The 20338-nt window shown below is 54.1% G+C and overlaps 2 protein-coding genes across 6 annotated transcripts in view; one reads left to right on the plus strand and one right to left on the minus strand.

Annotated features, from left to right (window-relative positions):
* Nucleotides 1-811: 811 nt before the first annotated feature.
* MRPL2 (mitochondrial ribosomal protein L2) lies at nucleotides 812-3336 on the minus strand. Its single transcript, XM_054062340.1, has 6 exons — nucleotides 3306-3336; nucleotides 1896-2037; nucleotides 1698-1813; nucleotides 1511-1621; nucleotides 1116-1189; nucleotides 812-1024 (listed from the first exon to the last, which is right to left on the minus strand). Exons 1-6 carry the CDS (start codon nucleotides 3334-3336, stop codon nucleotides 812-814), a joined length of 687 nt encoding a protein of 228 aa, XP_053918315.1.
* The window catches only part of KLC4 (kinesin light chain 4), a 29186-nt gene continuing 12158 nt past the window's right edge, over nucleotides 3311-20338 (plus strand). For 4 of the 5 annotated variants that reach the window (XM_054061610.1, XM_054061611.1, XM_054061612.1 and 1 more), the window contains exons 1-10: nucleotides 3311-3604; nucleotides 16425-16691; nucleotides 16888-17118; nucleotides 17493-17571; nucleotides 17661-17886; nucleotides 18201-18288; nucleotides 18682-18783; nucleotides 19096-19269; nucleotides 19427-19526; nucleotides 20077-20129. In XM_054061610.1, the coding sequence (XP_053917585.1) occupies nucleotides 3335-3604; nucleotides 16425-16691; nucleotides 16888-17118; nucleotides 17493-17571; nucleotides 17661-17886; nucleotides 18201-18288; nucleotides 18682-18783; nucleotides 19096-19269; nucleotides 19427-19526; nucleotides 20077-20129 (1590 nt within the window). In that variant the 5' untranslated portion in view covers nucleotides 3311-3334. Of the gene's footprint in view, nucleotides 3605-5874; nucleotides 6030-16424; nucleotides 16692-16887; nucleotides 17119-17492; nucleotides 17572-17660; nucleotides 17887-18200; nucleotides 18289-18681; nucleotides 18784-19095; nucleotides 19270-19426; nucleotides 19527-20076; nucleotides 20130-20338 lie in introns of those variants that run through there. The other variant, XM_009562268.2, reaches the window with a different exon arrangement.

Below are 20338 nucleotides of genomic sequence, written 5' to 3' on the forward strand. Positions count from 1 at the left end.
CGCGGGGCTGCACGCGTGCGCCGGTGTACAGAACACGCCTGGCCCCCAGCCAGGCTTGGGAACCGGAGAATCACGGAGTGGTTTGGGTTGGAAGGGACCTTAAAGCCCATCCGGTTCCACGCCCCTGCCATAGGCAGGGAGACCTCCCACTGCATCAGGTTGCTTAAAGCTTCAGGCAACCCGACCTTGAACATCCCCAGGGATGGGGCAGCCACGACTCCCCTGGGCAACCTGTGTCGGTGCCTCACCACCCTCAAAGGAAACATTCCTTCCTAAGATCCCATCTAAATCTCCTCTCTTTCAGCTGAAAACCGTTCCCCTTCGTGCTCTCCCGGCACTCCGTGATAAGAGCCCCTCCCCAGCTTTCCTGTAGCCCCTCTCAGTACTAGAAAGCTGCTACGAGATCTCCCTGGAGCCTTCTCTTCTCCAGGCTGAACCCAAACTCCCTCAGCCTGTCCTCATACGAGAGGTGCTCCAGCCCTCGGAACATCTTTGGGGCCTCCTCTGAGCTCACTCCAACAGACACGTCTTTCCTGTGCTGGGATGATGATGCAGAGCTCTGTTTGACCCCTAAAAGGTGCACACCCACCCCTCAACTCAACCCAGGCAGCCTACAGCGCCGCATTTGTCTCTCCTCGCAGACTGAGTTCTGTTGGGGGCTGAACGCAGCAAACACAATCCATGGGGAAAGCAGCCCCTGAGACCCCACGAAGAACAGGAACGCATTCCATGGGGAAAGGAGCTCTCTGTGCAGAAAAGGCAGCACTAATGTGACAGCAGTGGATGGATAACAGTTTATTAGCCCCCAGCATCACTCTTGCGCCGCAATCCGCGGCAGGTTGACGTAGCTCTTCATGGGTGGCAGAGGCTTGATCTTGCGCCCAGCCCAGCCACCCTTGCGATGCCACAAGCCTGTGTGCGGGCGCTTGCCCAGCCAGCGGTTCCGACCTGCTTTCCCAATCACCCGCTTGTTGTGGTCAACGTTGGACACACGGCCCACTGTGGCCACGCAGGTCTCCAGCACCTATGGGATACAGAAAAGAGATGTAGGCCCACAGGGGGATGCACAGCTCTGTGTCTGGGTGGTCAGATCGGGGACAGCACAGCTTCTATACCTGCATGTGCCTCTTGGAGGGCAGCTGGACAATGGCAGTCCCATTCACTTTCCTGAGCAGCACACCACAAGTCCCTGCAGCAGGCGAAAGAAGAGGAGACAGCTGCCGTAAGAAACAGGACAAAGTATCCCACCCTGTGGCAAGCACATTCTCCCAGGCCATTGCACTTTATGCAGCACCTCTTTCTGAAGACAAGACCTCAAGGAATTACTAGTGAGAAACGGGGCAAAGCTGCCCCCCTTCTCTGGAGTGTTATTTTGCACCCTAATACGGGGAGAAGATAGGACAGCAACCCTCTGCCACTGCCCACCCACAGCGGTGCCTCCCTGCCCTCCTCTCTGCCTGTGCTGAGCCAAACTTATCCACCACAGCGGATCCCCTGCCCAGGGACGCACCAGCTGCCCGAATGTACTGCGCTCCCTTCCCAGGGTGGCTCTCCAGGTTGCAGATCAGCGTTCCCACAGGCAGGGCACCCAGTGGGTAAGCATCCCCTTCATTAGCCAACACTAGAAGAGAGAGGCAGATGAGTTAAGCAGTCAAGGAGCGCCTGGCAGCGCCAATGCGGCCACCCTTGGTGTGCACCTGCCATCCTGCCGATGTGAGAGGAGTTCTTGATGATGTCCCCTGGCTGCATGTTCTCTGTGGCAATGATCCAGCGCTTCCGATTGCCACCGGCCACCAACGCGATGTCAGCCGACCTGCACAGGGAACCCACAGTGGGCTGGGGGAGTCTCACCACAGCCTAAACCACCTGGGGCTGAGCCTGTGCCCCGCACTCACCTGCAAGGGTCGTATCGGACATTGATGACCTTCTCGGTGAAGGGCTCTGGTGGGGCTCCCTCCTCATAGCGCAGCCGCTGGAAGTCAATCATCCGGTACCGCCGCTTGTGTCCTCCACCGATCCCCCGGACACGGATGCGGCCTGTGGGACAGAGGAGTAGCCACAGGTGAGCCTGAACCCAGCCACCCACATGGCCTCAGCCCTGCTTGCCCTCCAGTCATCTAGATCCCCTGCCTCAACCCTAGTTGCCCCTCAGTTCTGCTCACCCCCTGCTCACTCAGCTCCCTGGCCCTGGTTGCCCCCTGACCATCTAGCACCCTAGTCGCTCAGCCCCCAGCTATGGTCAGCCCCCAGCTATGGTCAGCCCCTGGTCCTCCAGTCCCAGTTGCCCTCCTGGCCACCCAGTTCCCCAACCACATAGTCCCCTGGCCCTCTTCACTTTCCTGGCCACCCAGCCCCCAGGCCACTCAGGCCCTTGCCCTTGGTGGCCCCTGGACGCCCCCAGCAACCTGCCTTCTAGGCCCTATTTGCCCCTAACCCACCCAGACACCCAGTTCCAACTCTCCCTGCTCCCAGTCACCCACCACCCCCCGCCCCACTCGTGCCCTGGTTCCCCAGCCCTGTCGAACCCCTGCCTTCCTCATCCCCCAGCCCTAACTCCCCTTGCTCCTGGCCATCCAGTCCCACAACCACCCACCCATCCAGCCCCAGCCACTCCACAACTACCCACCCCTCAACCCTACTTGCACCCCTCCCAGCCCCCAGCCCTGCTTGCCCTTTGTCCACCCAGACCTGACCCTGCTTGCCCCCTGGACATCCAGCATTGCTCACCCCCTGGCCATCCACCCCCGACTCTGCTTGCCCCTCTGGCCACCTAGCTGTGATCCTGCTTGCCCCCTGGCCACCCAACCCTGACCCTGCTTGCCCCCCTGGCTCCCCAGCCCCGATCCTGTCTGCCTCCTGCCCTGCTCGCAATCTGGCCTAAGCCCCCTTGCCCCTGGCTACCCAGTCCCCCGGCCACTCAGCCCCCAATCCTGCTCACCCTCCAACCACCAACCCCTGACCCTGCTCGACCCCAGCCCCGATCCTGCTGGCCCTGGGCCACCTCCCCCTCAACCACGATGCTGGTCGCCCCCAGTCCCGCTCCTGACTCTGCTCGCCCTCTGACCACCCAGCTCCGACCCTGCTCGCCCCCCGACCACTGAGCTCTCAGCTCTGCTCGCTCCCCGGCCACAGACCTCCCAGCCGTCCTCGCAGCCAGCCCTGACCCTGCTCGCCCCCCCAGCCTCCCAGCCCCCTGCCCCTGCTCGCCGTGGGCCACCTCCCCCTTGACCCCAATTCTGGTCGCCCCCAGCCCCCGCTCCAGCCCCTGCTCGCCCCCAGCCCACTCAGCCTCGCTCGCCCCGCACCGGTGTGGTCGCGGCCTCCTGTTTTCTTCATGCCCACGGGCCGCACGGTGTACTTGACCCGGCACTTCCAGGCGGGGTCGGTAGTGCCGAGCGGGGCCGACAGCGACATCCCGCGCGAGCCCGGGGCCACCGCGAGCCGCAGGGACGCGACAGCTCGGCACAGCGCCGACACCGCCATCCCGGCTGCCATCCCGGCTAGCCCGGCCGCCGGCACCGCGCCTGCGCCGCCCCGGGACTCAGCCCCGCCCCCGGCACCGCGGCAGCGACGGCGGAGGCCGCCGGGACCCCGCGCCGAGCAGGTCGGGAGGGGCTGGCAGCGCCCGGAGCCCTCGGGGCCGGCCCCGGGAAGGGGTGGGAGGGCGCGGAATGGGGGGAGCGGGGGAACGGGAGGAGGGGAGCGGGGGAACGGGAGGAGGGGACCGGGGACCGGAGCGCTGCTTGCCGCGGCGATAGAGGAGCCGGGGCCGTGGACTTTGGAGCGGGCGGCGGCGGCGCTGGTTCCTGCCCTGACACCGGCTGCCGTGCTTCTTCCCCCCACCGGAGTCCTCTGCTTCTCCCCTCCGGGCTCCTGCCCTGCCCTGGCCCCCGTTGCTTCTCGCCCCGGGCTTCTACCCTGCTCCAGGCTCCCTTGCTTCTCCCCCAGCCGGCTCCTACCCTGCCCCGAGTTTCCCCTGCTTCTCCCCCTTAGGCTCCCTTGTTTCTCCCCCCCCGGCTCCTGCCCTGCCCCGGGCTCCTCTTACTCTTCCCTCTCTGCCCTTCTCCCTGCCCCCGGCTCCCCTACGCTCTCCTCCTCTCATCCCTCTTTCCCTCCCCACCCCGAGCTCCCTCTGCCCTCTTGCCCCCTCGCCCCTCTCTTCCTTTCCCCATCCCAGGCTCCCCTGCCCTCTCATCCCCTCTATCCCCTCATCACCCTCTTGCTCTCCCTCAGGCTCCCCTGCCTCGCCTCCCCCCGGGCTCCCCTGACCCCTCACCCCCTCTGCTCCTCTCCCCACTCTGGGCCCCTCTTGCTCTCCTCTCATCACCCCTCTCGCTCACGCCCTCTCCCCCCATGGCCCCTCTTGCTCTCCCCCCCTGGCTCCCCTGCTCTCTCCCCACATCACCCCTTTCCTCTGCTCCTCACTCTCCTGTTCTCTCATCACCTGGCTGAGACCCACAGGGCGGCTGGCGAGGACCCCTTATTCCCAAGGAGGGGCTGTGTTTGTGCCAACAGTGGCACAGCCTGGAGTCCCAGTGGTGGCTGTTGCCAGGGGCACAGGGCTGCAGGAGTCACTGCTCTATAATTAGGCTGTGCCTTCGCTGCCAGGAATGCCTTTCGGCCTGAGATAAATAATACGTGGTTGTGGTCCTGCATGGATTCTTATTTATTTAACTGTACCCATGTGTCCCCTACAGCCAGCCATGTTTGTTGTGAGATGAGGCATGTTTTGGTCTAATGGTTGGACTTGATGATCTTTGAGATCTTTTCCAACCTTAATGATTTTATGATTCTGTAAGCATTAGAAAAGGCTGCCCAGGGAAGTGGTGGAGTCTCCTTCCCTGGAGGGATTCGAAAAGCATGTACACGTGGCCCTTCGGGATGTGACTTGACTTGGCATGGTGGTCCTGGGCTGATGGTTGGATTTGATGATCTTAGAGGTCTTTTCCAACCTTAATGATTCTGTGATTCTAGGAGAGAACCTGCATGTCAAAATGGCTGGGCTCCCTCCTGGGGCACCCAAATTCCTTCCTCCTCTGAGGGAACCTGTAGGTTGCCTTATTCACAGAAATCTTGATGGAGTGCTAGCTGGGGCAGATGTAGGTAGCTGGGGACAGCACACTTCCATAGGCTCCTGCAATGTCGTAGAGAGCACTGCGAAGGCTGCGTGTTAGAATCATAGAACGGTTTTGTTTGGAAGGGACCTTAAAGCCCATCCAATTCCAAACCCCTTGCCATGGGCAGGGTCACCTTCCACTGGATCAGGTTGCTCAAAGCCTGAGCCAACCTGGCCCTGAACACCTCCAGGGATGGTGTTACTGCGGATGGGATGGTTGTAGCAACAGTCCGCTGGCTACGTTGGATGCTGTGATGCTGTGGCATTTGTCCTTTCTGCATTAAGCATCTAGAGATGGAACGCGTGCTTCCAGGCGATGCCTGGCCAAGCTCTGCACTGCGCAGTGCTGACACAGGAGGACTCCCAGCCACCTCGTCCTGTATCTGGCCATTTCTGCAGGCGCAGCGATAGTGATCACGCAGCGGGAGTGTTCTCTGCAGCTCCACCTGCTTGGCTTTAGGAGCCAGGGTGGGGACACAGGTGAAGGTGATGTCAAACAGGATATAAAAGCTTTCACGGCAAGGCTGGGTGTAGGGTGTGGATGGCTTTGGCTCTCTGAACAGGAGCTTGATGGTGGGGTAGAGCCCCTCGGGCAGCGTGTGGTAGCAGCTTGGGAGCTCTGCTTTGCTCCTTGGTGCTTTCATTGGTCCCCAAGGAGAGAGATCTGGACTTGGCGTTTGTGGTGCTTTCTGCGCTCCCAGGAGAGCGTCCGGCTGTCCTGTTTCTGGAGCCTGGCTGCATCTCCTCCCCTCCCCCTGCTGCAGTGTGGTTGGCTGCTGTGCGCCTGGTGCCTGTGCTTCTGGGCAGCACGGCAGAACGCCGTGGGAGCCGTGCATCGCGGTGGCTTGCGCTTCTCTGCGGTGCTGGGGCCTCTGGGAGTGCCGACACTGGACAAGCTGCTGCAGGCAGCCAGGTACTGCTCCTCTGTGGTGCAGGGTGGGGGAGGATTCCCATCCAGTGACTGAGACGGGCAGGGTGCCCAGCCACCCTCTAACAAAGGACGGCTTTGAACTGCGATTTCAGGCAGAGCTGATGAGAACTTTTCTCTTTAGGAAGCTTACAGTTAGTCAGGTGGGCATGGAATTTCTCTGGGGGGACACCGAGGAGGGATGAAGGGGTTTCTTCGGCTTGTTTGTCCCAAGGATGCGCAGCGGGCGTGCCTCCTGCTGCCAGACAAAGCCAGAGAAACGATGACGGAGGCAGCTGCTAGCATACAGCAATGGCTCTCAAACTTTCAGAACCTTCTTTTCCCCCAAACCTTTCTCCCAGTGATGGGCTGCTTACTGAGCTGTTCCAAAGAGGAGGTGCACCCATCTAAAGGCAGGGGGGGGGGGGGGGGGGGGCCGTTACTGGTAAACCTCTGGGAGGGGGAGAGGATGCGGCTGGGAGGAGGTGTCTGAAGAAGGGCTGGGGGATGGCGTTGCAGCAGAACGCTTTGGCCGGTCAGCCGAGAGAAATCTGCACAATGATGGGAGGCAGCAACACATTACCAGCAACTGCAGGCTTCCCTGCTTCTTGCGTAGCTGGCATCTGACACTCTCTTGCGGCTCTGTGCTAGGGTATCCTCTAGTGCCCTTGGTCTCCTGTCTCCTGTGCCATCTTGGAGAAGTGGAAAGCACCAGCCTCTGCTTCTGCGTGAGGGGAAGGAGGGTGGTGTTCAGCACAGGTTGGGTCAAAGATCTGGCCAGCTCAGACGCAGGGTAAATAAACATGGCTGAGCTTTGCTGTAGTTGGCAGAAGGAGCAGGAAGAGAGTGTTCTCATCTGCTGTTTTGGAGGAATGTCCAGGTAGAACAACAGCATTAACCCCAAGTACCAAAATTGCTTTCAGGCCACAAAGGACACATGGCAACGTTTTGACCTTGGCAGAGTTGCTGAATAAAGGCTTCATTTGCTAAGAAAGAGCCAAGTAGCACCTCAAAGAACTCAAGCTGGTCAGGGAACCAGAGGTAAAACAAATCCTTTGCTTATTGTTGGAGGTAGAGCTTTGCCTCTGTGAATTTGGCTCCTTGTTATGGCTTAGGGGACCCATTTGCTTCTGGAAATAATAGCTCGATCTTGCAGCCTGCAGTCAGCAGGTCCCAGCTGCATCCTGTCCGTTCCCTGTCCTCCTGAGGCACATTCAGTGCATAGCCCTCGCATTAGACAGATGCCTGCAGAGGCACTGGCTCCCGGGAATTATTCTGCCTGTTTTAATACCGCTTCATGTTGTCAGGGCAAGGTAATGGCTCTCTCTCTATCTTTTAGAGAGAGAGAGACTCCCAATCAGATTGTGAAGCTAGGAAGAGATGCTTGTCCTGGCTTCGTTCCAGCTGCTTAGCTCTTGTCTCTGCTAGCCTGGAAACGGGTTTTAATGGTGTTTCACTGTAGTCCCAGGCGCAGCAGATGCAGAATGGATTTGGTGAGCTGCTGCAGACATGAGGTAGAGTTTAAAAACAAGGTCTTACCAGCTGATCTGGGGGTGCTAGCACAAGCTGGCTGGTGGGGGTGGTGAAGACTACTGTTCTGGTTTCATTGGCTAGCTGGAAGGCGTGTGTTTCCCTAGCCAGCTCGGGTCATAAACAGCATGAACTGCAATAAGGAGCAAAATGGCTTTCTGCTAATGGCATATATTGGTTCTGTTTAGGAGAGGGAGCCTGTTTGTTTTGTTGATTTTTTTTTTTAATCCTTGTTGCCTCCAATGTCTGTATTGAAATCATAGGATGGTTTAGGTCAAAAGGGACCCTAAAGCCCATCCAGTTCCATCCCCCTGCCATGGACAGGGACACCTTCCACTGGATCAGGTTGCTCAAAGCCCCATCCAACTTGGCCTTGAACTCCTCCAGAGATGGGGCATTCATGACTTCTCTGGGCAACCTGTGCCTCAACACCCTCACAGTAAAGAATTTCTTCTTGATATCTCATCTAAATCTCCCCTCTTTTAGCTTAAAACCATTCCCCTCACCCTATCCCTGCACTCAATGATAAAGAGCCCCTCCCCAGCTTTCCTGTAGCCCCTTTCAGTACTGGAGGGCTGCTAAAAGGTCTCTCCCAATCCTTCTCTTCTCCAGGCTGAACAACCCCAACTCTCTCAGCCTGGAAAGTGAGAGGCAGGTGAGAAGCTCCCAGGTCCCTCCTGTAGTGATGTGAACCTAAACCACTGTGGTGTAGTTCCTGTAAAGCCAGCGTGCCACCACCTTGCCCTAGGTTTCAGGAAGGTTAGAGACTGCAGATATTGGGGAGCTGAAGCTTTTGGGAGAGAGAGAAGTGTTTAGTTCTGAAGGGAATGAACATGAAGGGATCTTCGTATCTACTTGTGGGAGAGCCCTTCCACTTGAGCTGCATATCTGCTTTTTTAGTCCTAGTTAAAAGCTCCTGGGGCTCTTGCAGGCTGCTGGTTAGCTTAGTCTTTCCCAACACAAGCCTTGCGATATCTAGAAAAACCCCTGGAGCTTCACACTCAGCTAGAGCTGGCATGTGTCAGCTGCTGCTGGAAAATGCAATCCTGGCCTTGATCCCTGTCCAGCTGTTTTCAACAGCACACTTGTGTCAAGTTACGCATGACTTTAAAGCTTAGAGAAGGTGTTTCATAGACTCATAGAATGGTTTGGGTCAAAAGGGACCTTAAAGCTCATCCAGTTCTGACCCCCCTACCACAGGCAGGGACACCTCCCACTGCATCAGGTTTCTCAAAGCTCCATGCAGGTTGGCCTTGAACACCATCAGGGATGGGGCAGCAATGACTTCCCTGGGCAAACTGTTCCAGTGCCTCACCACCCTCACAGGAAACATTCGACTGGGAAAAGCCTTTTTGGTCTTGGAGACTGGTTTTAAGACCGTTTGAGGGGGTGCCTAGATGCTAAGGAGAGCTCTGTCTTTTGGGCATGGGAGAACATGGGCGAGATAGCTCTGTGCCTCCACACCTGATCTGCTGCTGGCAGTGAACTGCATTGTCTCTCTTGCTCTGGGACAGAGGGACCCTGTCCACATAGGACCCTGCTGAAATAAGGCATGTGCTGCATTCCCTTCCCCTGGGCCTAGGGTCACTTTCTAGTGCTGTGGTGCCTGGCCCCATTGTCCTGAAGTGGTTTCAGCAAAGGCAATTGTAGTAAGGAGTTTATCTAAGGAATTCGGGTGAGGATTTTTTTGGTTTGGTTTGTTGTTTCTTTTCTCCTACGTGAGGATGATTAAGGCATGGGACAAGGGTCTGAAGAGCTTATGGCATCTCCATTTTGGGGGATACTCAATCCTTAACTAGACACAGATACCTAATTAGATACCTGCTTTGAGTGAGGGCATAGACCGGAAACCTCATGGCATCCCTTTGAAGGGATACAACAGCCAGACTCTTTTATTAGGGAAGAATTTGCAACACAACTGCCTCTCTATGTTACCGGAAGTCATCTCTGAGTTGGCTTGAGTCTCTAGACTGTTTGCCATGCAAGACAGGTTGAGGCTGGGTGTAGGAAAGAACTTTGGGAGAAGATGGAGCTCTAGGTGCCCCTTTTTGGCAGTAGAGTGGAGAAACTTATGAGGCAGAGACAAATGATGGCAGCGGACCTCATGCGTGTCAGAGTTTGAGTGACGTCTTTTGGCACAGAGCTGTGCTGTGTATGAACTCCTGAGGTGCTGACCGCTGACTGATCTCCTCTTTGTGTGTTCTTAGTGGCTCTAAGGGAGCATGAGATGTACCAGGCATTTCTGGCGGTGGTAACAAGCACCACAGAGCACCATTCCTGCTCTGCACCTCATGAGAACCCCAGCCAGCACGTATCCCAGGATGGAGCCTTATGCTGCAATTATTTCATCAGTTCTAGCTTTTATGAGTCCAGCATTTGCCCTCTAATCTCTGGCCCTTTTATTCATGTTGCAATTCTTAATGTTGCCCTGAAGCTGACTGCACACCCATCTGTCCTTCCATTTGCAAAACATCCTGCTCTTGCCTTTGTTTCTTAAAGCCTTAACATGTGTGCATGCAGCTGCTCTTAGCTGTGAAGTTCCTGGGCACCATACAGAGCTGATTATATTTCTTGTTTTACCCATCTTGGAGTGGCTCTGGCAATGCCGACTGTCGGATGTGCCGCTCAGCACCACCAGTTCATCGTTTTTCTGTGGCTGTGTCGCAGGAGGCCTGGGTGGTGACCCGAGCACAGTGGCTCTTCTGGCAGCAGTGTGCATGTCTCCTGGCAGTGTCGGTATGTCCTGGCTGGGCAGTGGAAGCCTCAGAGGCTCTGCACAGCTGACTGTAGTCTCTGATAGTCTGTTTGCTTGCTTGCACTGTGGTATCAAAATAAAGAGAAAACTTGTGCTTGTGACAGTCTCTGTGATGGTTGCAGCCTCGACACTCTGCTTTTTGCTGCTTTTATTTTATTTTTCGGTATCCAAGGTATTAGGTCTAAGTTTTGTTGCAGTATCCCTTCAGAGTGGAGACTCAGCTGTATGTTGACAATCTCACTTCTCTAGCTTCGTTGGAGGTCCTCCAGGCTTTCCAGAGACCCTTTATTCTATTTAACAGCAATGAGCTGGCAGAGGTCCAAAGGAAAAAAAACAAACAAAATCCTCCTTGCTTTTATCAAGTTGTTTCGCTTCCTGAATACATAGCCTTGCTGTTTCTCCAGGTAGCGATAACCAGTCTCACAGCACGAAACTGGGATAATTACTATGACAATATGACTTTAAGCCCCATGTTTCCATTTCTACACACTACCGTTACACTCTTAACTCCCAAACACGGTCACCCGTCCTTGCTATGGGCCAGACTTAGTCTTTTCCACAGTGGAACTTGTTTCCAGAACCCAGTTGTTTTCCTGCAACTACCGTATCCTTAAATCACTTTCTCCTACAGAAGAGTTTGCTGCTACAAATGCGTGCTCATTTCCATACAGAAAGTGCTGGCAGGTCGTCTGCAGTTTGAAGGAAACGGCGATTATTGTCTCGACAATAACCCAAGTAAAAAATGATAGGATGAGAGGAATGGCCTCAAGTTGTGCCAGGGGAGATTTAGATTGCATGTTGGGGAAAACTTCTTTACTGAAAGAGTGGTGAAGCCTTGGCATGGGCTGCCCAGGGAAGTGGTGGAGTTTCCATCCCTGGAAGTGTTTGAAAAACCTGTAGCCATGACATTTTTGGGCCATGGTTTAGTAGGCACAGTAATGTTGGGCTGATGGGTGGACTGGATGATCTTAGAGGTCTTTTCCAACCTCAATGATTCTATGAATATCGCTTGTGCAAGTTGTGATGGTACCCTGTGTCTCACCTGTACTTGGTCCAGGGACGTGTGGGGAGGCAGTGAAGTGAACTGGATTCAGTGAGGCATGAGTAGACCGGAAGTGTCTATCTTATTGTAGTTTACTCTGGATTTCTCTGGTGCTTATATTTTTTGCTCTCTGTAGCCCTCTAGCATTAGACGTAGACTAGACATTAGACGTAGCTTTAGGATTCACTCGGACCCATTTAGTCTGGCATCCTTGTTTCTCTTGTGGGTTTAAGATGTAAGCAGTGAAGCCTCCAGCTCTCTTCTTTTAAAGCTCTTGCATGTGGGAGCAGGTTTCAGAGGCAGAAAGGTGGGCTACTGAAATTGCTGATGCTCAGTGATTTCCCAGTTATGCACTTGAACAGAGGAGGAAGGTTTCAACCTGACAGGATGTAACTGGTGGATTCCCGGCTGATCGCTGCCACTGCCAGACAGCTCAGTGCACGCATGTTCCTTCCCTCTCTTCCTGCAGCACTCCTCCAAATGGGAGCAGGGGAGGGGAGAGGAGATGGGTGTCGCCGGAAAGCCAGGCTATTCTAGGAGCTCATCGTAAATAGGGAAGACATACCAACTAGAGCAGAAACGTACTGGTAAAGACCTGAGCCGTGACACCTGCGGAGCCATGAGGAATGCAGTAGGTTAAGCTGGGAGCTGGGCATTCCATCTCCTGAGGAATCCTTTGGAAAATTGTTCTTTCTTCCTATTCCAGTCTGAACCTCCCCCTGCCAAAGGCAAATGATGGTGTCTCCCCTCCTCTCTGCGGGAACCTCTGAGTGCGTGTTCTGCCAGGATAAAGGACATTCGGTGCCCTTTACTGAATGTGTGGGAGTAGGAAGAGTGCTTATACAGCAGCTTCAGCCTGTCTGACCTTGGTGTCGGTTGCCATAGAGCATGTTTCCTCTCTGGAGGGCTGGGCACAGTGCTGGAGAGAGCTAGAAATAAGGCTCCTCAGGAAAGAATTGTCACTTTGGAGATCCCACCAGCATTTGCTGGTTTTCTTTGCGGTGCAAGAGGTAGCAGCATTTAAGTGACTTCTTTGCAGTCTTCTCTTTGATTTCTTGTTGGTACTTGGAAGTGAACAGCCCATGTGCTGTTCTCGTGTTTTCCACCCTTTGTCCAGCCTGAACAATCCCCTGCCCACCCTTTGAACACTGGAAGCGTACTGGTACCTAGCAAAGTACCTGTGCTTCTGGGACGTCATCCTAGGAGGGAAAGGCTAAGGTTGTGTGGAGGCATTTGCACACACAATGGGAGAAGAGGAGCCTGCACTGTTATGTCTTGAGGATCTGAGGATGTAGTTGCAGGGTGGGATGAGTCTCATGTGCTGTGGGTCAGGATGTTTTTATTATTTTCCGTTCTTGGGCACCCTGAAATCTTTCCAGTGCTGAAAACCAAGTTGATTGTGAGGACTGTGAAATGCTTGAAGCTTTTTCTGCTAGAAGGGCTGAAGAAAGGATGTTGCTGTAGTAGAAGCACTGGTGGTTTAACACACAGCTTGGTGATTTCTCACTTGAGGAGTAGTTCTATGCACAGTGGAATTAATGAGGCTGATTTTCTATGGATCTGGGTCTTGTCTGACTCTTATCTAGAAAGGTGCAAGCCCTGGTGGCTTTTTATCCTGATTCGTAACATGTTCCTCTTCCCAATGCATTTGTATTGTAGTTTTTAAAGATGGCAGCAAGACTGCTATATGGACAAAGTAATGCTTCTGTGAAAACTGTCAGCATTTCACAGCTGACCCTCCACAGAGGGACGGGTGAGGAAGAGGCACTTGTGCTACACAGCTGTGTGAGGCTTAGGGGAGAACTCTGCATTTGTTGTGTGCTGGGTGTGAGGCTGCTCCTGGGGATCCCCTTGAGTCCCAAGGATTGCCTATGCTCGAGACAACTCCCGCTTCCCAATTTCCATTTTTCTGAGCCTGGGGCTCTGTCTCCTTATGAATTGAAACCAGTGACAAGGCCGTTTCACCCTTTAGCAGTCGTTACTCTGGCTTCTGTAGGAGAAGGTAAGTGCCTGTTGAGCCTTCTGAACCCATTTCAGGGCAGGACAATAGTGCTTTGCTAGACATGGCAGTGCTAGTGTCCTTTGGGCTGCCAGCCTCTTCGTCTAGAGCTGGAAATCATTGCCCATCTCTCCTTAAATTGTGCTCACCCGCAGGACTCTGCCTTAGACAACACTTCCCTTGTTGCTTTAGCACTGTATCGCTCCCCTGGATGTGTTATAAAGGTGGGAAAAAGAATAACCAGGGGAATTGTGGATCAGAATGCTTAGGTGCCATTTCCTGGACAATCAGTTTGGAAGACAGGATATGAGTGGCAGCCAGCTCTCAACAGACCTTTCCTTTGAAGCAGAAGCCTATGCCCTCTGTCTCAATCTTAGTGAGGTTTTTTATGCCATTCTTATTGTATGTCTTCTCTAAAGCAAACTGGGAAATGTTACAGTCTGGATAAGACTTTTCAGTCTAAACCACACAATTCACAGGATAACTGCATGTGGAGCCTGGCAGGTACCCAAAAGTGAAAGATCCAGTGAAGTATGGTTCAGGGCTGGTGCTGGATCATGAAGTGAATGTGAAGTCAGCGTTGTGACTCTTGGGAAGGTGGGAAAGGACTCAGCTATTGCTCAAAGGTATTTCTCTCAAGAGAAGTGAAGTGGTTCTGCCCAGCTGAGGTTCAATAAGGTCTCCACTGTATGTTGAGAGTTTTCTGCCCTTCTTGAGGGCTGAAGGTGCATCACTGGAACAGAAAACAGGAGCTGTGAGTGGAGAGCTCAGGCCTGTAAAGCAACTCAAGGAACTTCTGGAAGAGTGAGGCTAAAGAGGAGGAAATAGCAGAATCATAGAATCATTAAGGTTGGAAAAGACCTCTAAGATCAATCCAACCATCAGCCCAGCACCAACATGCCTACTAATCCACGTCCTGAAGTGCTACCTCTACATACTTTTCGAGCTCCTCCAGGGATAGAGACTCCACCTGGGCAGCCTGTTCCAATGCTTTTACTCTTTCAGTAAAGAAATTTTTCCATAATATCCAATCTAAACCTCTACTGGCACACCTTGGGCCGTTTCCTCTCATTCTATCCCTTGTTAATTGGAAGAAGAGACCTGCACTCACCTCACTACAACCTCCTTTCAGGTAGTTGCAGAGAGTGGTGAGGTCTCCCCTCAGCCTCCTCTTCTCCAGACCAAACAGCCTCAGTTCCCTCAGCTGCTCCTCGTAACCCCTGTGCTTCAGCTCTGTTGCCCTTCTCTGGACATGCTCCAGACCCTCAGTGTCTTTCTTGTAGTTAGAGACCCAAAAGTGAACACAGGTTTCGAGGTGTGGTCTCACCAGTGCCCAGCACAGGGGGATGATCCTGTCCCTCCTTCTGCTGGCCACGCCATTTCTGACCCAAGCCAGGATGCCGTTGGCCTTCTTGGCCATCTGGGCACCCTGCGGGCTCATGTTCGGCTGCTGTCGACCAGCACTGCAGGAGTGGGTATAATGAGATTGCAACTGCCTCAGCACTGTTCACTATCTTCACTTTCAGCCTGCAGTGAGGAAGAAATTGTAGCCTTTTATTACTCAGGCCCCATTCCCAGACTGAGACAGTGGTAGCTGAGCTGGGAAATCACTCAGTTCCCATGGGCAGATCACACAGCTGAGGAGGAGAGGAGCTCTTCTTTCTGTTTTCCTGCACCTGGGGTGGCATTTCTGCTCACTCAGTAAACCAGGGACAAATCTGCTGCTGAACAAAGAGCTCAAACCATGCAGAGGTGGGTCCTGCAGGAAGATGAGGATGGATCTGTTGGCAGCTCTTTCCCTACCTCCTCCTGCAGAGTGCCTGGGCAGTTTGCCATCTTCCTGCCAGTAAGACCCTGGGTGATCAGGTTGCTGTGCGTCTTGCAAGCTACGGGCGGCAAGGCGGCTGCCTTCAGCCCTGCAGGAGGATGGCCTCGGAGTGACCAAGAGCAAGGGGAGTGGTGGCTTTCCCGCTATCCCTGCGTCAGCTGAAGAAGCCGCTGAGGTGGCCAAGCAGGAGGAACAGCTTGGGGCGGGAGGCGGGGGAGGCTGAAGACTCATAAGATGCTGAAGCTTCTAACTAGGTTAGATGAGCAAGTTGTGGAGCACCCAGGGTGCCGCCAACCTGCTCTAAGAAGTCTTTTCTGCTTCTTATGTCTCTCACCCTCTTCCATACTGTATTTCCCTAGCTCCTGGATTTGCAATGCAGGGATCTTGCAGCCATGCTAATGTTGTGGGTTGTAGCACTTGGTGTCCTGGTCCAAAGGCAGCCCAGTACTCTCCTGTTGTCTCTCTGGAGGGAATGGGACAGGGAAGGGGGTACAGAGCCCATATGCCATCCTGGGGAGTCCTTGGGCTGGCAGCGGGGCGAATGAAGCTGGAAAAGCTGTCACTGTTTCAAGCTGACACCCACTCAAGGGTTATACCAGTGCAACTGCAGCGGTTGGCGTAGGTAAGCTTTCCCACACAGGCTGACTCAGTCCATGCTGGTGCTGTTATGTTGCTTATCACCACAATGGTCATTCTGTGCTGGGACTGGGATTGTCAGGATGTGCTCTTCTGGTCAGGGAATTTTGGTGTCCCCAAGACATGCTCTTCAGGAGAATTTCCTTTGAAGAAGCAGAAAGGTTTGAGCTGGCATCCCTCCACTTTCTGTTCCCTTTCTTCTGCAGTTGGAAGAGGTGTTGAGCTCTGACAGCCTCCTTGCATCAGTGGTCTGTGGGCAGGAGGTGTATGCATTGCAACTCCAGCTGCCAACTACAAATCTCTGCTCTTAAATGGAAGCTAAATCAGCTTTCCTTGCTACTGGGAGTGTGGGGGTGTTGGAGGTCAGCACTGATTCCAGCCTTTTTGTCTCCTGTCCACGTGTGCCACCTGCACTGATTGCCAGCACTCTGTGCTGCAAAAGCGGAGGCACGTGCGCTGCCTGCTGCCAAAGGGAGAGGGGAAGGGCTTACTGTGGAAAACCGGTTGAACACTGTCTCTGGCTGCTTGAAGGAGGTTGTGACACTTTAGTGTCATTGTGGCTCTCTGAAACAGCACTGAGGTGCTCAGATTTTGTCTCTCTTTCTGTGTAGGGCTGCGGGAGCAAGACTATGTCCACCATGGTGTACCCAAGGGAGGAGAAACTGGACAAGCTGAGCCAAGAGGAGATCATTTCCAACACCAAGCTGGTGATGCAAGGGCTGGAGGCACTCAAGAATGAACACAACTCCATCCTGCACAGCTTGCTGGAGACTATCAAGTGCCTGAAGAAAGATGAAGAAGCCAATCTTGTGCATGAGAAATCCAACCTGCTCCGCAAGTCAGTGGAGATGATTGAACTGGGGCTTGGAGAAGCTCAGGTGAGAGTGGTGGGTGCTCCCCTGGGTTTTACACAGGACTAATGGTGGGAGGCAGGCATGTGGCCATTCCCTGTAAGCTGCAGAGGCAGCAAGGGGCCAAGTGTCAAAGGTCAGCATGACCCTGGGGGTGAACCCTAAGTGTGCATGTGAGGGAGGTACAAGATTGTCGTTGTTACTGACTGGGACTCTTGACAAGGTGATGATGGCATTGTCCAACCATCTGAATGCCGTGGAGTCAGAGAAGCAGAAGCTGCGTGCTCAGGTGCGGAGACTGTGCCAGGAGAACCAGTGGCTGCGTGATGAGCTCGCTAACACCCAACAGAAGCTGCAGCGCAGTGAACAAACTGTGGCTCAGCTGGAGGAGGAGAAGAAACACCTTGAGTTCATGAACCAGCTGAAGAAGTACGATGAGGATGTCTCACCTTCGGTATGCCCTTATCCTGTTGAGCAGGCAGCCTTGGGTTAGGGAGAGGTTGGACCAGTAGGATTGCCTGTGTGATAGCGTTGCACTGGATTTTAGTCCTTCCCAGCTACTGTGTATAGCAATGCCTGTAGCTAAAGAGAGCCTGCATGGGGCAGGGTCTCTGCAAGAACATGGAATAGCATGCCAGGATGTGCTAGGGAAATTTGGCTTTCTTAGTTTTGTGGGATTGGGGGAGGATGATGGCAGAGACAACAGGGGAAGTTGAGGGTGTTGGTGGGCTAAAGCAGGGAGGAGAGGTTGCTTGGCAGCTGACTCGGCCCAGGCTGCTGCCTTCTTCAGCAGCATAACCAACAATATTGTGATTCGCATCCTCTCAGGAGGAGAAGGAGGGTGACTCCGCCAAGGACTCTCTGGATGATCTGTTCCCAAATGAGGAGGAGGAGCATGGTCCTGGATGTAAGTGTTTGCTCATGCATTGTTGCTGTCTGTCTCTGTTCAAGCCTGCTGTGCCAACTGTGCCCCTGTTAATTCCTCTGTGCCTGCAGTGCCCCACCAGCACAGCAGTGCAGTGGCAGCTGCCCAGCAGGGAGGCTATGAGATTCCTGCACGCTTGCGCACCCTCCACAACCTTGTCATCCAGTACGCCTCACAGGGACGCTATGAGGTGGCTGTGCCGCTCTGCAAGCAGGCACTGGAGGACCTGGAGAAGACATCGGGCCATGATCACCCTGATGTGGCTACCATGCTCAACATCCTGGCATTAGTGTACAGGTGAGCATGGTGTGGAGGGCAGGACTGGGCTGGAGAGCTTTCTGCCTCTCCCGTTTACCAGGACAGCACATCCTGGTGACAGGGAGCTTTCCCTCCCTCCAGTGATTTGCATTTCAAAAAGGTTTTGGCACAGATGAGGTATTTGGACTGCCAGACTCCCTGATGTAACTAGAGACTGGGTAAGGTAGGGAGGAATGGTGAAACAAAAGGGCTGTTGGGGCTGGATCTGTGTGGAAGGAGTACTCTTGTCAGTGGTTCTGCCTGCCATGGGCTCTGGTGCAAATCCTGAATGACTGTTTGGCTTTGCACTGCAGGGATCAGAATAAATACAAAGAGGCAGCTCACCTCTTGAATGATGCTCTTTCCATCCGTGAGAAGACTCTGGGCAAAGACCACCCAGCGGTGAGTGTCTCCTTCCTCTTCCGGTTGCTTCCCTTGACCTGTGGGTGCTGCTGAGGGTAGAGCGGTGCTCTTATGATGTGTCTGCGGCTGGACTGCCAAGCACAGCATTGTGCTCCACTGTATGAGGGGTGCTCTTCACCTAGTGTGGGGCTCTGTTTCACTGCTTCAGTATTTCCTGCTGTCTTGTTCAATATGGCCTGTTAGGAGTTGGCTTCTCCTGGGTCCTGTGATGCAGGCAGGGTAGCCATCTGCCTCTGGACCTCCTTGTCTTCAGAAGCAGCTGTTCTGCAGCCATGAAGGAAATGAGGCAGTCACTGTTACTGCTGCTTGCACGCCTTTGTTTGGTCCCACTGGGTTCTGCTTTGTTTCATGGAGAAGCTTTTGTCCCTGCAGGTCGCAGCAACTTTGAACAATCTGGCTGTTCTCTATGGCAAGAGAGGGAAGTACAAAGAAGCAGAGCCACTGTGTAAGCGAGCCCTGGAGATCCGTGAGAAGGTACTATCTCCCATGCTCTCCTTCCTTCCAGCTCTTCCTAAGGGCTTTCCCCCATTACCTGGGAAATTCAGGACCTACTTAATCTCTTTGACTGCTGAGTCTGCCACCACCTTTCCTGTCTCTCCAGCGTTTGCAGCCTTGGAGAGGCCTGCCAGGAGGTTGAAGCTGGGATTTCTGCTCTTTATCTCCCTAGTTCTTGGCTCCTTTCTGTCATAGGCGTGTCCTGGAGGGATTACAGTTGTCTACTAAATCCAGGAGTCCACTGCAGTCTTTAAGTATTGACTTTTTGGGGCTTTTCTTCTGTTTACCCAGGTCCTAGGCAAAGACCATCCTGATGTGGCCAAGCAGCTGAACAATCTAGCCCTGCTGTGCCAGAACCAGGGCAAGTATGATGAAGTGGAGTATTATTACTGCCGGGCCCTGGAGATCTATGAGAGCTGCCTTGGTCCAGATGACCCCAATGTGGCCAAGACCAAGAACAACCTGGTAAGACTCTGGGGAAAGGCCATATGGGGGTGAGGAGTGGTGCCATGGGAAAGATGAGCATTTCCTGGTGCTTGAAGAAGCAGAGAGAGAGCTTCAAGAGGGGGGCAGTGTTGGTCTGTGTTACCCAGTGGGGCTGGAGTTGTTTTTTTGGTTGCAGGCCTCCTGTTACCTGAAGCAAGGCAAATACAAAGATGCAGAGGTGCTGTATAAGGAGATCCTTACCCGTGCTCACGTGAAGGAGTTTGGCTCTGTGGATGGTTTGTACAGCAGAAGCTGTTGGGGCTGGGGAGGGGGCAAGCAGTTTGGTCTCAGCCTCTGCTAGGCTGGTTGTGGTAATACCCTTGGCAGAGGGATGGGATGCCTTGCAGGGTGCCTGCTTGGAGAAGCCCTTGAGATGCTGCCATTCTAGTGTGTTTTCCTTCTCCACCCCTTCTCTCAGAAGGGGTCTTGGAGAGCTCCGGCTGTCAGTCTTTACTGGGTTGGGAATAATTGTGACTAAATGGGGGAACAGCAAGTGGCACAATCATTCCCAGACATAGCCTGAAGTTTTTCCCGTACACCTGACACAGTATTCACCAATGGGAAGACTTGTTCCTTCCTTCCCCTATCCTGCCTTTGCAATGTCAATTGCCTTTCTTGGAGCTTTGGCCCAGGGACAAGGGGGATCTGGAAGGCTTGTCTCATCCCTCCAGTGAGCTGCTGGCTCTGTTAACAGTGCTGGGCTGTGCAGGAGGCAGGGGAAGTGGAAGTGTCAGAGCAACGGGGTGAGGTGGTGAGCGGAGCTGTCTTGCATTCTTCCCCACACAGATGAACACAAGCCCATCTGGATGCATGCGGAGGAGAGAGAGGAGATGAGCAAGGTAAGTCTGAGCTGGTGGTGCTGCCTGTTGATAGCAGCCAGAGCCTTGGGAAGAGGAGGAGATCCAGGGGTTTTGATCCTCCCTTATCACAGCCAGTCCTTCCTTCCTGCAGTCTGAAGAGCTGCCATGGCCCCTGATGAAGGCCACTGGAAAATGGGGAGAGAGCATGGCTGCTTCTTGGAGCAGCAGGGAGGGAAGGCCCATCAGAG

This window comes from Cuculus canorus, chromosome 3 (genome assembly GCF_017976375.1).
Source record: "Cuculus canorus isolate bCucCan1 chromosome 3, bCucCan1.pri, whole genome shotgun sequence".
Classification (NCBI taxonomy): Eukaryota; Metazoa; Chordata; class Aves; order Cuculiformes; family Cuculidae; genus Cuculus; species Cuculus canorus.

What these genes read in the sequence shown, in the direction of transcription:
- MRPL2 (XM_054062340.1), bottom strand. Translation starts at nt 3,336, where the DNA reads ATGAAGAAAACAGGAGGCCGCGACCACACCG. An exon ending in TCACATCGGCAGGATGGCAG is followed by an intron (nt 1,622 to 1,697) that starts GTGCACACCAAG and finishes TCTCTCTTCTAG; the next exon opens with TGTTGGCTAATGAAGGGGAT. An exon ending in CCTCCAAGAGGCACATGCAG is followed by an intron (nt 1,025 to 1,115) that starts GTATAGAAGCTG and finishes TGTATCCCATAG; the next exon opens with GTGCTGGAGACCTGCGTGGC.